A 14,130-nucleotide genomic window follows, 5' to 3' on the forward strand; every position below is an offset into this window, starting at 1 on the left:
CGGCGCTCCATGAAGGAGCTTGGTGTTACTCAGTCTATCTGCACAAACTATTGCTCTGTCCCCAAGTGGCTGCTCTGCAGGCTGCCGTCCAGGTCCGGGAAAGCCTGAGAGCAGATGTCGAGCTGGACGTGGCAGTGTAAGCGTGCTTTCTGTACGCCAAGGCTCTGGGTGACGTTGTTTGACTCATACATAAACAGACACTGTTCTGTGCTGGGCACACCGCAGGACGCTGGGTCCCTCTGCGGGCTCCAACAAGGGCAGCACAGGCAGCTGGACAGGCCGCACGGCTCAGGCTGCCACTTCTTAACATCTGAGCCGACCAGGACAGCCCCGGACACAGCTACCGGAGAGCAGAGACCTGGCATGGTTTACCTCACGATGGGGCCACGATGCCAGGGACACTTTCAAAGCACCTATGCTTGGATCTGACTTCAATTTATCCAATGCAAACAGTGCTGGCATGTGACAGGGCTGGAGCCAGCACTAAGCTGAGCCTGTGTGGCTGGTGTCAGCAGCATGCTCCAAAGATCCCACCTGTCAAGACCCCAGCCTCCCGGTACTATTTTACTTTAATGGCAGGTTAGGGGATAGATGCTGGGGCATTGGGATGACCTGGAGGTCATTCATATTGTTTCATGGAAGACTTTGTTGTGGTGTAGTGAGTCAAGTCACTGCCTGAAGTACCAGTATCCCATATGGGCATTGGTTTCTGTCCCAGCAGCCCCACTTCCGATCCTGCTCTCTGCTAATGGCCTGGGAGAGCAGCAGAAGATGGTCCAAGTGCTTGGGCTCCTGCAGCCCACATGAGAGACCCAGAGGAAGCTCCTGGTTCTAGGCTTCAGCCTGCTTGTGCACTAGCCATGGTGGAGGCCATCAAATCAGTGAATGAAAGTTCTATCTATCTAAAAAATAAAACACTTTAAAAATATTTGTCTAATGGAAGATGAAAGAGGATAAAGGCTCTGACTTTGGATGCCAGCTCTTCCTTAGAAGCAGCCGGTGGCCCTCAGCCAACATGTTCTAAGGACATTCTTAAGTTACAGTAGAAAATCATAACTAACCCTGACAATAGGCGTGTAATTTTTTCCCTCATTCCAGACTCATCAATATGTATAAGCAAAAACACAGTTAAACACCCAGGACTCTGGTACTTCAGAAAAAAATCTCAGTCATGGGCAAAAGCCCCAACCTCAGAGATAATGCTGTAGAATGACTTTGTACAGAAGCCAGCATTTTGATACAGCAAGCAAAGCTGCCACTTTACAACACCAGAATTGCGTGTCAGAGCATTGGTGAGTTCCAGCTACTCCACTTCTGATCCAGCATCCTGCTAACGCGCTTGGGTTTCTGCCATCCATATGGGAAAAATGGATGGAGTTCCTGGCTCCTGGCTTTGGCTTGGTACAGCCCAGCCATTCAAGGAATAAGCTTCCAGAAAATCTCTCTCTCTTTCTCTCTGCCATATTTATTCACTTATTTGAAAGGCATATTTTTATAGAGAGGAGAGACAGAAAGATCTTCTACCTGCTGGTTCATTCCCCACATGGTCACAATAGCTTGAGCTTAGCTGATCCAACACTGGAAGCTAAGAGCTTCTCCCAGGTCTGTCACGTGCATGCAGAGGCCCAAGGACCTAAACCATCCTCTACTGCTTTCCCAGGCCACAAGTAGGGAGCTGGATTGGAAATAAAACAGCCAGGACTCAAACCAATGCCCCTACGGGATGCCAGCCAGCACTTACAGGCAGAGGATTAGCCTGCCATGTCACCTCACTGGCCCTTGTCACTGCATTTTAAATAATAAAGATATTTTAAAATAGTATTTGTTTAATTTGCATTTTGAAGCCAATTGAGCTTCAACAACTTGCTTTCGCTCACATCCAGCACTGGCTCTCAGAGTGCAGGAAGAAGCAGATGGTGAGAGCCGGAAGCTGCTTCAAGCAGCCAGAGCCTCCCGCTCATGGTAAGAACTCTGAGAGGTCCACCGTCACAGAGTGCAGAACAGGTGGGTACACGTGGCTCCCACATGGAGGCCTGGCACGGACCTGCAGGAGCTCAAGGGGAGCACAATGTATACCCTCCTTAGGGCCCATCACTCTCGATCACAGCTTTCTAAAGACCTGTGGTACCTAGCTGACCTGGTACCCATCAGGCTGCAGGAGAGGCAGGCACACCTGTACTCACCTGCATGCGATGGGAAACACGCAGATTCACCCACTTAACTGTCATCCACCTCTCTTGGCCTGCTTTCTGCAGCTGTGTCAAGGCACCTTAGCTGGACGATTTCTAAGGAACACTGGAGACAGACAAGGCCAAGAGCACAGCACCGGCAGGTGGTGTGGACCTCACGCTGTCTCATAACATGGCAAGCCTGCTGGCACAGAGTGCTGCTGCTGCTGTGGGGCCCGTATCTCACGACCTCATCATCCCTCAAGGTCCCAGCTCAACCACACAGGGCTTTCGTCCAGGGGACCTGGCTGATACGCACCAGAGAGCTATTCATGTCACTGTGCCAGTGTCAAGCTGACCTTAAAGCCTTTCCACCAGAGCCACTTGGGCACCCAGCCCTTGCTTTCATCATAGCCACATGACAGTTCCCATAGGAACCTCCAGACCAGCACAGCTGATGAAGAACTCAGGCAGGGCTGGCTTGCCACTGCTACGGATGGAACAGCACTGGGTGTTCCAAACCCTACAGGTGTTAAAAACCCCAGAGTCTGAGGTTAGCAGTGAACAGATTAGGGCAGGGGCTTGCTCCAAAGGTTCTCTCTGAAGGGGTAGCCTTTGAGAAGTGACAGGCTGGATCGGGTTTGCTAGGCTGGAGCCCTGGGCTGGGTTGTGATGGCTTACAGGGAGACAGGTGTTTGACATGGAAGAGCAGCACTCTGCTCCCTAGCTCACCATGCACCTATTCACATCAAACACCAAGCCAGCCAGTGGTGGCCTGTGAACCTTCAACAACTGCTGTTGTCAGAAGCTGTCCTAAGGTATGAAGGTAGGAGTAAAAGCACTCTTAGGGTACAATTCTGTGACATGGCAGCATAATTAAAATTATCTTTCCTCTGATGCTTTCTCAGGCCACAAGCAGGGTGCTGGATGGGAAGTGGAACAGTTGGGACACAAACTGGCACCTATATGGGATCCTGGTGCTTGTACATAGTGTTAGCAAAATGAGGGATCATGCTAGGCTCCTATGGCTGGTTTACTTATTTATTTATGATTATTTTAAATTCCATTTTGTTTTAAAATTCTTTATAGAGTTGACAAGTGTGCAAGCCCATGAGGACTGCTGATAAGGGTGGAGAGGGCTGAGGCATGGAGGATGGTAGGTGGGACAAACGTTTTCAATTTTCTTTTTCTCTGTATCTGGTGGGAAAGGAGGTTGCTTCCTTCTGCCGAACTACATTAGCATCCAGCGAGGGGGGTAAGTCCATTTAATGTCATCTTAGAAACCCTGATGTGGAGAAGAATGTTCTGAGGGTATATGCTGGTCTGTCTGAATAGTTCTTCTGGTCTGAGATAGTGTTAATCTTGTTGCTCCAAAGTTGAGAGAATCCTTCCAAGGTCTGTTGGCAGTGCATTCACTCACCTAGACACTGGCCACCAAAACTCAGTCAGGAGAGCTGTCCAACCTGCTCTGTGCTCTGTCTTCCAACATGGCACTTGCCATCCTCTGCAGACCCAAATGAGTTGGCCATTTTGCCGCTCATACCACATGCACCTGGGCATGCTATCAACTGCACAGGCATCAGCAATTGAGGAGGCCCAGTCTTGACATACACACACTCCAGAGTCAGACAACAAATCCTATGATCCTCCCCGTGGCTGGAGCTTTGAGTCCAGTAGTCCAGTTTGGGAGTCCCCCCAGAAACCTCACCCAGGATGACCCAGACCTGACTCTAGCATGTGCCAGCCAGTATGTGGTCCAGTTCAGCCCATCATCTGCATTACCCTACACACGCTGGAGACTGTGGTTGGCTGGTCAGCTCCGTCCCCAGCCCCATGTCCTTTGCAAACCTATGGGTACTGTGGTCCAGCCTAACCCAGGTTGCCACAAACCTGGTCTTTACACACATAAGTGGGAACTGTGGTCTACTTGGGGTGACCCCCCTCCCCAATAATCTCACCAGGCCTGCCTCTACCCAGTTCCTGCACATGCCAACATGTACAGCAGACTAGTGCGGTCTGTATCACATCCCAATCGGGCTCCTGTATACATCTATGGGTGTTGCAGCTTAACTCAGTCTACAAACCAGTCCACATGTATGCCAATGGGTACTGTCACCTTGCCCAGCCTAGTCTGCCCCCAGCCCTGGCTCTCATGGCTACTAGCAGGAGCTACAGCCTGGCAGAGAAGTGCCTAGTTTCCCTACTAGACCCACTCCCAGTCCTATATCATGCACTTTCCAGGGCATACTGCTGTTCAGTCTGACACAACCTGCACCCCGTTGTGGCATTTGCCAGCGGATACTGTGGCAAAGCCCAGCCAGTCGACCCTTACCTTGGCTCTTGTATGCACCAGCAGATGCAATGGTCTGGCCTGGCTATCCCCAAATCCCACTTTGCATGCAGGCCGACAGTTGCTGCAGTCCTATCCAGACCAGAACACCTCCAGACCCAGCCCCCATGCTCATCATTGTTAGAAGTGGCCCAGCAGGAGGACCCACCAGCACCCTCAACAGGCTCACTCCCAGCCTGGTGTCTTGCATGTGCCAGTGGATGCTGTAGCCCCAGTCTGCCATGACCAACCTCACCTTAGCATTCGTTGGCAGGTGCTGGAGCCTGGCTCTGCCTAGTCTGCCCAAAGTCCCAGCTCATGCTGGTGGATGCTGCACCCTAGCCCAGCCCCGCCAACCCCCAGTCCCAGCTCTAATGTGAACTGTCACGTGTTGTATCCTAACTTGGCCTGGCCTGCACTCCATCCTGACTCTCGTATTTGCCAGTCTGGCCCACTCCCAGACCTGACCCACATGTATACCAACAGGTACTGTAGCCCAGCCCAGCTTGGACTGCCCCTTACTTCGATTCTTGCACTCACGAGCCAGGACTACATCTTAACAGGGGAGTTCTCCAAGCTCCCCTATCAGACCAGTTTCCAGTCGCAAATCTTATACACTCTGGTGGATGTTTGGCTCAATCTGATTTTGCCTACCTCCAGTCCTGACACTGACCACTGACAAAGCACTGTAGCTTTGTCAGACCAGCCTACAACCATTTTGGCTCTCTCTGGTGAATGCCACAGCCCAGCCCTGCCTGGCCCACTCCAAGACCTAGCCCACATACATGCTGAGGAATGCTGCAGCCATGTTTGGCCCAATCCACTCCCATTCCTGGGTCCTGTGCTCACCAGTGGAACTAAGAGGTGTCCCCTTAGCTCCCTTCCAGGTCTGTTCAAAGCCACAGACCTTGCACCTGCCAGTGGTTGCTCCAACACAGCCTGGCATGGCCTAACCATGGTCTTGGCCCTTGCCATTGAATGCTGCAGCCTGGCTCAGCCTAGCCTGCCCCTAGTCCCAACTCCCACTGGTAGGTGCTATAGTCTACCTCTGACCAGCCTGTCCCCATCCCTGGCTTTCATGCAAACTGGTAGGTGTGATAGCCTAGCCCAGAATGGCCTGTATCCCAGCCTGGCTCCTGTGCATCCAGTGTGCTACGGTTTGGCCTGGCCCTGCCGGGTCCACCCCCCCTTAGAACCAACCCACACACCTGCTGACCAGTGGAGCAGTGTTGCCCAGCCTGACCAACACCCTGACTCACATTTCAGTAAGGATGCTACAGCCCACCATGATAATCCCCCAAGTTCTCCCACCAGGCCCACTCCCAGACTTGGATCTCTTGCCGGCATGCAGGTGGATCCTAGACCCCTACCCAGCTCAGTCTGCCCCCCAGTCTTGGCCTTTGTGTGTGGTGGTGGATGCTGCAGTCAGCCTGTCCCACACCCAATTCCTGGTGCATCTGTGGGTGCTGCAGCCTGGACCAGCCTGGCTTGTTCTCAATCCTAGTTCCTGTGAGTATCAGTGAGATCCTGGTCATGCCTCGCTTAGCTCATCACTACTCCCAGCTCTTGAGCAAGCCAGCGGATATTGCAGTCCTACAGAGGTGAGCCCACATATCCCCCACAGAATCTGCCCCCAGACCCAGTTCTCTCATGCTGGGGTCTGTGTGGTAGGTGTGGAAGACAGGAAGGGGTGAAGAGTATTGTTCCACTGCAGGCAGGGCCGCAAGGAATTTCCTGTTGCAAGGCAGGGCCTGGCGGATATCTCTACAACCACCTGAATGCAGCTGCAGGTACCTCCCTTTGCATGGACACCGGACAACCCCGATGAGAATTCTATAATCTATTTAAGCATTGTCTGCCTCTACGGAGTTGGTGTTTACTACCAATGTGAGCTTGGAAGTTGATGTTGCTGATACCGTTTTAGCACAAGGGCCTTTTATTATTGCTGTCTTGGCTGCCCCATTGACCATATGCTAATCAAGGGTGTTCCGTCCCCAGGTGTAGTGGGAATCTATTCTCTCCCTCTTTCCTTGATCTTTAGGTCCTTCCTTCTGTGATGCATTTCCTCCCTTAACTGATTCAAGACTCAGTTGTAGAATGAGGATTGTAGTAGCAACTTTCTGGTCTCAGGGTTAAGAACGGCTGATATCCTGCCTCAAGGTGAAACAGTTGGTAAACTCTTCTTGACCAGGTGTGAAGTCTGCGCCAGCCTCTATGAAGGCTTCTGTATAAATAAAGAGGAGAGCCTTCTCGCATTGTCCATTATGATCCTGGGATCGTGGTGGTCCGTCTATTTTCTCTACGCCTATTCCACGCACCCTTCTTGAGTTCTGCGCTCAGCTGGAGCTGGACTCCGGCACTCTCATGTGCTAGTTAGTGTCGTGGCCCAGCCTAACGTGACCCACCCCCTGCTCTTACACTCATTGGTGGGTACTGCAGTCCAGCCCTGGCAGGCCCAGCTTTTGTGTGGGCTGGTGGGTCGTGTTTGATGCTAACTAGCTCAGGTCTCCCATCTTGTGCCCATAAGTGCATGGGTTCCCCAGCCCAGTATTCTCTAGCCTGGTCTTCCAGAAGGGTGGCATGCTAGCCTGGGAACCTAACCTGCTGCCTGCCTGGGCCCCAAGCACACGCATGAATATCCAGGTCTACCAGCTGCTGTGGAAGCCAGCGTGGCACTCCATTAGCCATGCCCTAAACCTAAAGTTTTAAAAAGCTAAAGAGGGGCCCAGCGCTGTGGCCTAGTGGCTAAAGTCCTCGCCTTGAACGCGCCCGGGATCCCATATGGGCACCGGTTCTAATCCTGGCTGCTCCACTTCCCATCCAGCTCCCTGCTTGTGGCCTGGGAAAGTAGTCGAGGACGGCCCAAAGCCTTGGGACCCTGCACCCGTGTGGGAGACCTGGAAGAAGTTCCTGGCTCCTGGCTTCGGATCGGCATAGCATCGGCCATTGCGCTCACTTGGGGAGTGAATCATCGGACGGAAGATCTTCCTCTCTGTCTCTCCTCTTCTCTGTATATCTGACTTTCCAATAAATAAATAAATCTTTAAAAAAAAAAAAAAGCTAAAGAGACCTGCCTAGGCTGCACAACCAATGGCAAATGTCAAGGCTGGAGATGGGCCAGGCTGGACTAGGCTACAGCACCTGCTGCCACATGTGAGAACTGGAGCTTAGAGTGTGCATAGTAGGGGTTTATAGGGGTCACCCCAACAAGACCTGCTGGCATACACAAAAACGGGGTGGGAGTAGGTCAGATAGTACGTATTTGGGGTCACCTGAAGGTTCAGGAGCTGGGTCTGTGGGTGGGCTAAGCTGGGCTGGGCTGCAGCACCCACTGATGTGTATGAGAGCCAGGTGTAGGGGTGGAACTGAGCAGGCAGCTGCACTCACTATGTGCATTGGCTGGTGCTTAGGGCAGACTAAGCCTGACCCTGCACCAACTGGCACACACAAGGTAAAGGTCTGAGGACCCCCTCCCCCAGGTGAGGTTTCTTAGGGGCTCCCCTACTAGACCACTGCACTGGATCCCCAACTTCAAGGAAAAACACATAGACATGTGGCCTGAATTTGGAGCACAGACTTGGGCTACCTCAGTTGTTGACCCTCATGCAAGAATGGAGAACATGGGCCCAACACAGTAGCCTAGTGGCTGAAGTCCTCGCCTTGCATGTGCTGGGATCCCATATGGGCACTGGTTCGTATCCTGGCTGCTTCACTTCCCATCCAGCTCCCTGCTTGTGGCCTGGGAAAGCAGTAGAGGTCAGTCCAAAGCCCTAAGACCCTGCACCCACATGGGAGACTCAGAGGAGGCTCCTGGCTCCCGGCTTAAGACTGGCTCAGTTCTAGCCACTGTGGCCACTCGGGGAGTGAGCCAACGGATGGACGATCTTTCTCTCTGTCTCTCTATAAATCTCACTTTATGAGGGGATGGGGAGGTGAGTGCTCCCACACCTGCTTGTTCCTTATTCCCATAAACACTCAGAAGCACTGTGAGCTGAGTCTCGTGAGCACCCAATGGGTGAGGGGTGGGCGCCTTACATATGTCTGCCACACTAGCCCACATACATATGGACTTGTCAGCTTCCATAATCTGTACCCATGACTCCAAGAGTGAGTACAGAGCTTTGGGACCCCAACATTTTTAAGAGATTCTGTAGGGGCTGGCACTGTAGTGAGCAAGTTAAGCCTCTGCCTAGGGCGCCAGCATTCCACATGGGCATTCATTCAAATCCCACCTACTCCACTTCCTAGCCAGCTCCCTGCTTATACACCTGCTTATGGAACCAGGGTCTGTCTGCTTCCCAGGGTCTGCCCTGGGCCAACAAGTGGCCAGGCCTCTGAGGAAGGCCTTGTCCTCTTCCAAAGCATGGTGGCTTTCACCGGCTTGTACTACCTGAGGAGTAGACCTACCTGTGCGATGGAAAGCGCTTTCGCAACTCTGAAATGATTAGGTCTTCCACTAGGTGGTCTGTTTCTGTCACCAGATCAGCAGCTGAGGTCTTTGTGGACACACGCTTTTCCTCCGTTAGTGCCTTCCTGATGATCTGCAAGCAAAGTATAGAGTTCAGCTTGCCACTATGACCGCCCCGGACAGGCAGACTCTTCCAGCAGCTGGCAGGGGCTGGGCTTCAAGGTGCTTACTGCCCCCCCGCACCCCGTGCTCACTGCCACACCCACAGCTCCTGTTGCAGTAGTCTTTTCACAAGACAAGCTCACTGTTTCCAGTTTTTTTGCCCTAGCTGTGAACAACTCTCCTCTGGAGGAAAAGAACGGTGGTTTTGGAAGAGTGTGAAACCACACCTGTAGAAACTGCTCAAAATAAGACACTGTGTTATCCTGCTGTTGAACACAAGAGCCAGGGCTGGAGGAAGGCCAGGGCAGGCAAGGCTGCAGCATCCATCGGCATACATGTGGGCTGGGTTCTGGGGACAGGCTGGACTGTACCAGTCCCCAGCACTCGCTGGTATGCACGAGAGCCAGAATGGGGTATAGGCCAGGTTGGAAGTTTACATGAGAACTGGATCTCGGCGTAAGCCAGGCTGGGTTATGCTGCAGCAACTGCTGGCAAGTGTGGAGACTCAGGGTGGACCATGCCCCTGGTAGGGGAACTTTGGGGACTCCTCTGCTAGGCCACTGCTCCCACTGGTTAGCATGAGTTCTGGGTCTGGGGGTGGACTGAGCTGGGCTAGGCCATAGCACCTGTTGGCAAGTGCTGGGACTAGGGGTGGGTCATGTCAAGCTGGACCATAGTACTGTCTGGCAAGTGCAAGACCCGGGTCTGAGAACAGGCACTTTGGAGATAGGCTGCAACTCCTATTGGTAAACACAAGAGTCAGGGCAGGGGTGAGCCAGGTTGGAAAAAGCTGCAGCATCCGCTGGCAAGCATGTGGGTTAGATCTGGGAATGGGCTGGGCTAGGTCACAGGATCTGCCAGTTTGTGTGGGAGATGGAGCTGGGAGTGAAACCAGCCAGGCAGCTGCATCCACTGGTATGTGCGTTGGCTAGTGCAATAGCTGTTACACAAGAGTTAAATCTGAGGACTTTCCAAGGGAGTTGGGGCACTCCCCAGCTAGGTCACTGTACTCAAACTCTGACCTCAGGGAAAATCACAAGATATGCGGTTCAAGCTTGGAGTGTAAGTGTTGAGACTGGGCCTCATCATATGCTGGCACTAGTGTAATAGAGAACATACCCAGTTCTCTATTACATATATGAAAGACATGACAGCCAGCTCATCTAAGCCAACAGAGGATATGGAGTGCCTCATCATTAAGATGGAAAACAGAACAGGTTAAACAATCCTCCTGACCAGGCTTTGCAGCAAAAGGCTAGCAAAAGTCTACTGCAGTAGACCTGGTCAACCAATAGACCCTATAAAGATTTTCTCAACCCTGGTGCAGTAAAGCAATTATCAAGGCAGTTTCTCAAAATTTTCAAGACCACCCAAGCAGGACCCTTAGAACATTCTTCCCCACATTGGGATCTCTAAGGTGATATCAAATTACTTTTTCATGCCCAGGTACTAATAAAATCTGACAGCAAGGAGTCTTCCTGATGGACACAGGACACAGGAGAAAGGAAGAAAAAAAAAAAAAAAAGAACTGAAGCATTATTCTACCCACTTTCCTCCATACCTTGACCCGCCCCAAGCTAATCAGAACCCACATGAATATGCATTCCTCTCAACTATTTCAAAAACATTAAAAAATCAAAAGTTAACAATAATTAAACAAAAGGGGTTTGTTTGTTTTTTGTTTTTTTTTTTTTTTTTGCTAACCTCTTCTCCCCACAGTTCCAGGAACTGGAATGTATGAATTCAGGTGTGCGGCCAAAATTTCTTTCCTTATTCCTCTGTATTTCACAAACCACCCTGGACAGGAGCTGATCCTGAACCCATTCTAGCAACGTCTTTGCAGACACACCAGACAGAACCAACCCAGATCCCTGAGGCTGCCCTGGATTGCTGCTGCAGGCCCAAGGCCCCAGTGTGCCCAGGGCCACAAGTGAGGCTGGTCACTGGTAGAGGAGGATGGGGCAGTACCACCTGCCCGCCAAGTACGGTTCTGGGAACCCTCAAGATCCATGATAGGACGGGGTGGATAGTTGGCCATCCCTCTCTTCTAGGATGCTACAGGAAGGACCAGTGTGGACTGCAAAATAACGCCACTTCCGCTCACGGCCCACATCTGCCTGTGGCAATGACTTCACAAGGCAGGACATCTGAGTAAGAGCTTAAACTATTTCCTAAATCAGCAGCTACCCTCAAGATCCTGTCTTTAGAAAGTACCTCTCTGATATAAGACAACCTTAATGCAAATTATAAGATCAATAACCCTTTCAATACTGTTTTTGCTGCAACCCATGGGTTTTGATATTGTGTTTATTTTCATTTCTTCAAAAATAGTTTTTCTCTTATTGAATTATTCACTGACTCATGGATCATACAGTAGCATCATTTTCTCCAAGAAGCTTTTGTGTTTTTCATTTCTTCATCAACACACTGGTTATTCAGTGGCATATTACTTAACTCCATGGTGCTGTAAATCTTTTATCTTTGTTCCTGTTGTTGATTTTGTTTCATGGCTTCTCATTCAAGGGGACGTATAGGACTGCGTAATAGAGACTGTCATGTCCAGTTGTGAAGACACAATGCAGTATGCATCACTACTTCCAAATCAGAGATGGACTTCCATTGAAACTGTCGTATATATCTTGACAATAGGATGCTGGACTACCTGGAACTGTCAGGACACACTATAACAGAATGATGGGCTTATGACTGCTTATGAAATACTATACTATTGTGATAACATGGGGAAATAAGTTGGGGGAGGGAACATGGGGAAGGGGAAATCCCAAAGCCTACTTGTATCATGAAAGTGAAAATAAAATAGAAGGAAAAAAATAAAGTACCACCAACTGCTCAGCTATCCACCCCTGACCCCTAGTGGCCCACACCCTGCAGGTTTCTGATGGACACTCATCAGGTGCCTGGTTCTAGCCAGCCAGGGCCCACTGCCACCCTACAGCAGGGGGACGGGGCTGGAGAAAACCCTGAGACCCAGAGACCCCTCCTGCTCCTTGCTGCCCTAAGCCATGCTGGCCTTGTCAGGTTTATAATTTAAACCTCGGTAGTAAAAACAACAGATACACATTACAGAAGGATCACACTAGAAACCAGAGCACAGTGGACACGAACCGGATGTTAACCACGGGCCATCCCATTCCCCTCCCCACTGCCAGAGACCATGATGTGCTTTTCACCACCGCTGGATTTTTCTTCCAAAACCAACTTGCATACACAACCTCTCCCTGGTGGGACTCTGTGAGTGCCTTGAACTCCAAGGCACTGGCTCACACAGCACCTGCCCATCCTACAGGGATGCTAAATGTTGAGCTGGTCCAGATGGGCCGTGTGGGCCCGAGCTGCCGCATTGTGTGGGCATGGGAATGCAGTGTGTGGGTCAAGCGTGCAGTGTGAGCATCAGTGTGTAGCCAGGGAACACAAATCAAACTCCTTGCACAGAATGCAGCACCACAGACAATACAGCCCCCAATGCTTTGGGGTCTTGCTGAAGTGGAGGCCTGGGAACCACATTTCTGACAAGCTCTGTGGGGACACAGATGCTGGAGGCCAGCAGCAATGACAGGCTTTCACCTGGCCGGGCCGGGGGCTCACAGGGAGCAAGGATACTCGCCCTTGGCAGTCAGGATCTCCATTCTGAACCGACATCTTGGCATGTCCCAGGACCTCCTCCTCCGTGCAGCTCCATTGCACTTCCTGTCCTCCACATGTGCTAGGCCCCTCTGCAGGGAGCAGGCACAGAGGTCACCAATCCCATCCCTGCACCTTGTGGCCTCTGCAGGAGCTGAACTGAGGGTTTTAGGTCAGAGCAGGCTGTCTACCGCAGAAACCATCTGCTACCTTCCCATTGCTACCAGAACCCACCCTCAAATCCTGCACACACAGGCATTTGTCAAGCCTTTGAATCTCACCCAAATGGGTGCTCGGTGCCCGCCAGAGACTAGAATCGTTGAGGCTGCCGAACCCTTGAAGGACTTCAAACTTAGCATGTGCCATCTTGCTGAGTGACACACAGCACTTAATCACATGCTATATTACCACGAGGATACCATCAAAATCCCTTGCTCCAATTTGACTGTGTGTGCTCCAAGGTCAGAAGGGTGGGACTTATGGGAAGCCCTGATGGTGGGGCCCCATGATGGCACAGGTGGCTTTACAGGTGGCTAGTACACCTGCTGGACCACTACCACATGACGCCCCTGCTAGGCTGTCATGCAACCTGAGGCCCTCATCAGATATGAGAGCCATGTCCTTGAGCCTCCCAGCTTCTAGGACCACCAGCCACATCAACTCTTGTTCTGAAAAGGCTGTCACAGCAACAGAAAAGAGCCTAAGACACTCCTGCAGGCGGCATGGAAGAACTCTCTTGATGTGCTCCCCCAAATCTAATCTCCCTTTCCTCATGTGGGCAAGTCAGAGCCACCTTGACACCCTCCCACTCCTGCAGCTGGGGGTGAACCAGGCCCAAGCACTACATAGGCAATGTGAGTACAAGCGACATGGCCACTTCTGAGTTACGCCCTCAAAGGGGCATTTCCACTCTTATCACTCGGTGTCCTTACTCTGGCCACAGGAGTGTCACACTATGATACAGACCAGAGAGAGGACCCCGAGTCCCTGAGCGACAAGAGAAAGCAGAGCCACTGCCTCCCTGGGTCTCCCTCGAAGCCAACCTCTTGTGCTTCTGTTACCCATCTCTGTGAAGGGAGCCGAGCCAGCCACCTGGCCAGAACGGGTCCTTCCCGGCCCTCTGCCACCATGACCATGGCATCCCAGCCAAACAGACTCACTCCTGCCAGTGGCCCAGGGTTCTCCTCCCACGTGATCCCAGCAGACACAAAGGACTCCCAACACTCCCGAGTAAGGGACTTTGTCACCACTGTCCCTGTGTCCACCTCTCCCAGCTGAGTGTAGAATGCAGAGGCTGCCCGCAGAGGCTCTCCACGACCATCTGAGCAGAGGTGAGGTCGCCAGTTGTTACACCCCATGCTCACAGTGGACGACGGTTGGGGAGCAGTTCGGTAAGAGCCTTGCAAAACCTTACCAACCCC

The 14,130-nt window shown here is 51.8% G+C and overlaps 1 protein-coding gene across 1 annotated transcript in view; it reads right to left on the bottom strand.

Annotated features, from left to right (window-relative positions):
* The window catches only part of IMPA2 (inositol monophosphatase 2), a 55,021-nt gene that overhangs the window by 25,330 nt on the left and 15,561 nt on the right, over positions 1-14,130 (bottom strand). Inside the window, exon 2 of the mRNA XM_040994846.1 lies at positions 8,905-9,038. Coding sequence (XP_040850780.1) covers positions 8,905-9,038 — 134 coding nt within the window. The remainder of the gene's footprint in view (positions 1-8,904; positions 9,039-14,130) is intronic.

This window comes from Ochotona curzoniae, unplaced genomic scaffold (assembly GCF_017591425.1).
Source record: "Ochotona curzoniae isolate NIBS_2020 unplaced genomic scaffold, NIBS_Ocur_1.0 contig_908, whole genome shotgun sequence".
NCBI classification, from domain to species: Eukaryota; Metazoa; Chordata; class Mammalia; order Lagomorpha; family Ochotonidae; genus Ochotona; species Ochotona curzoniae.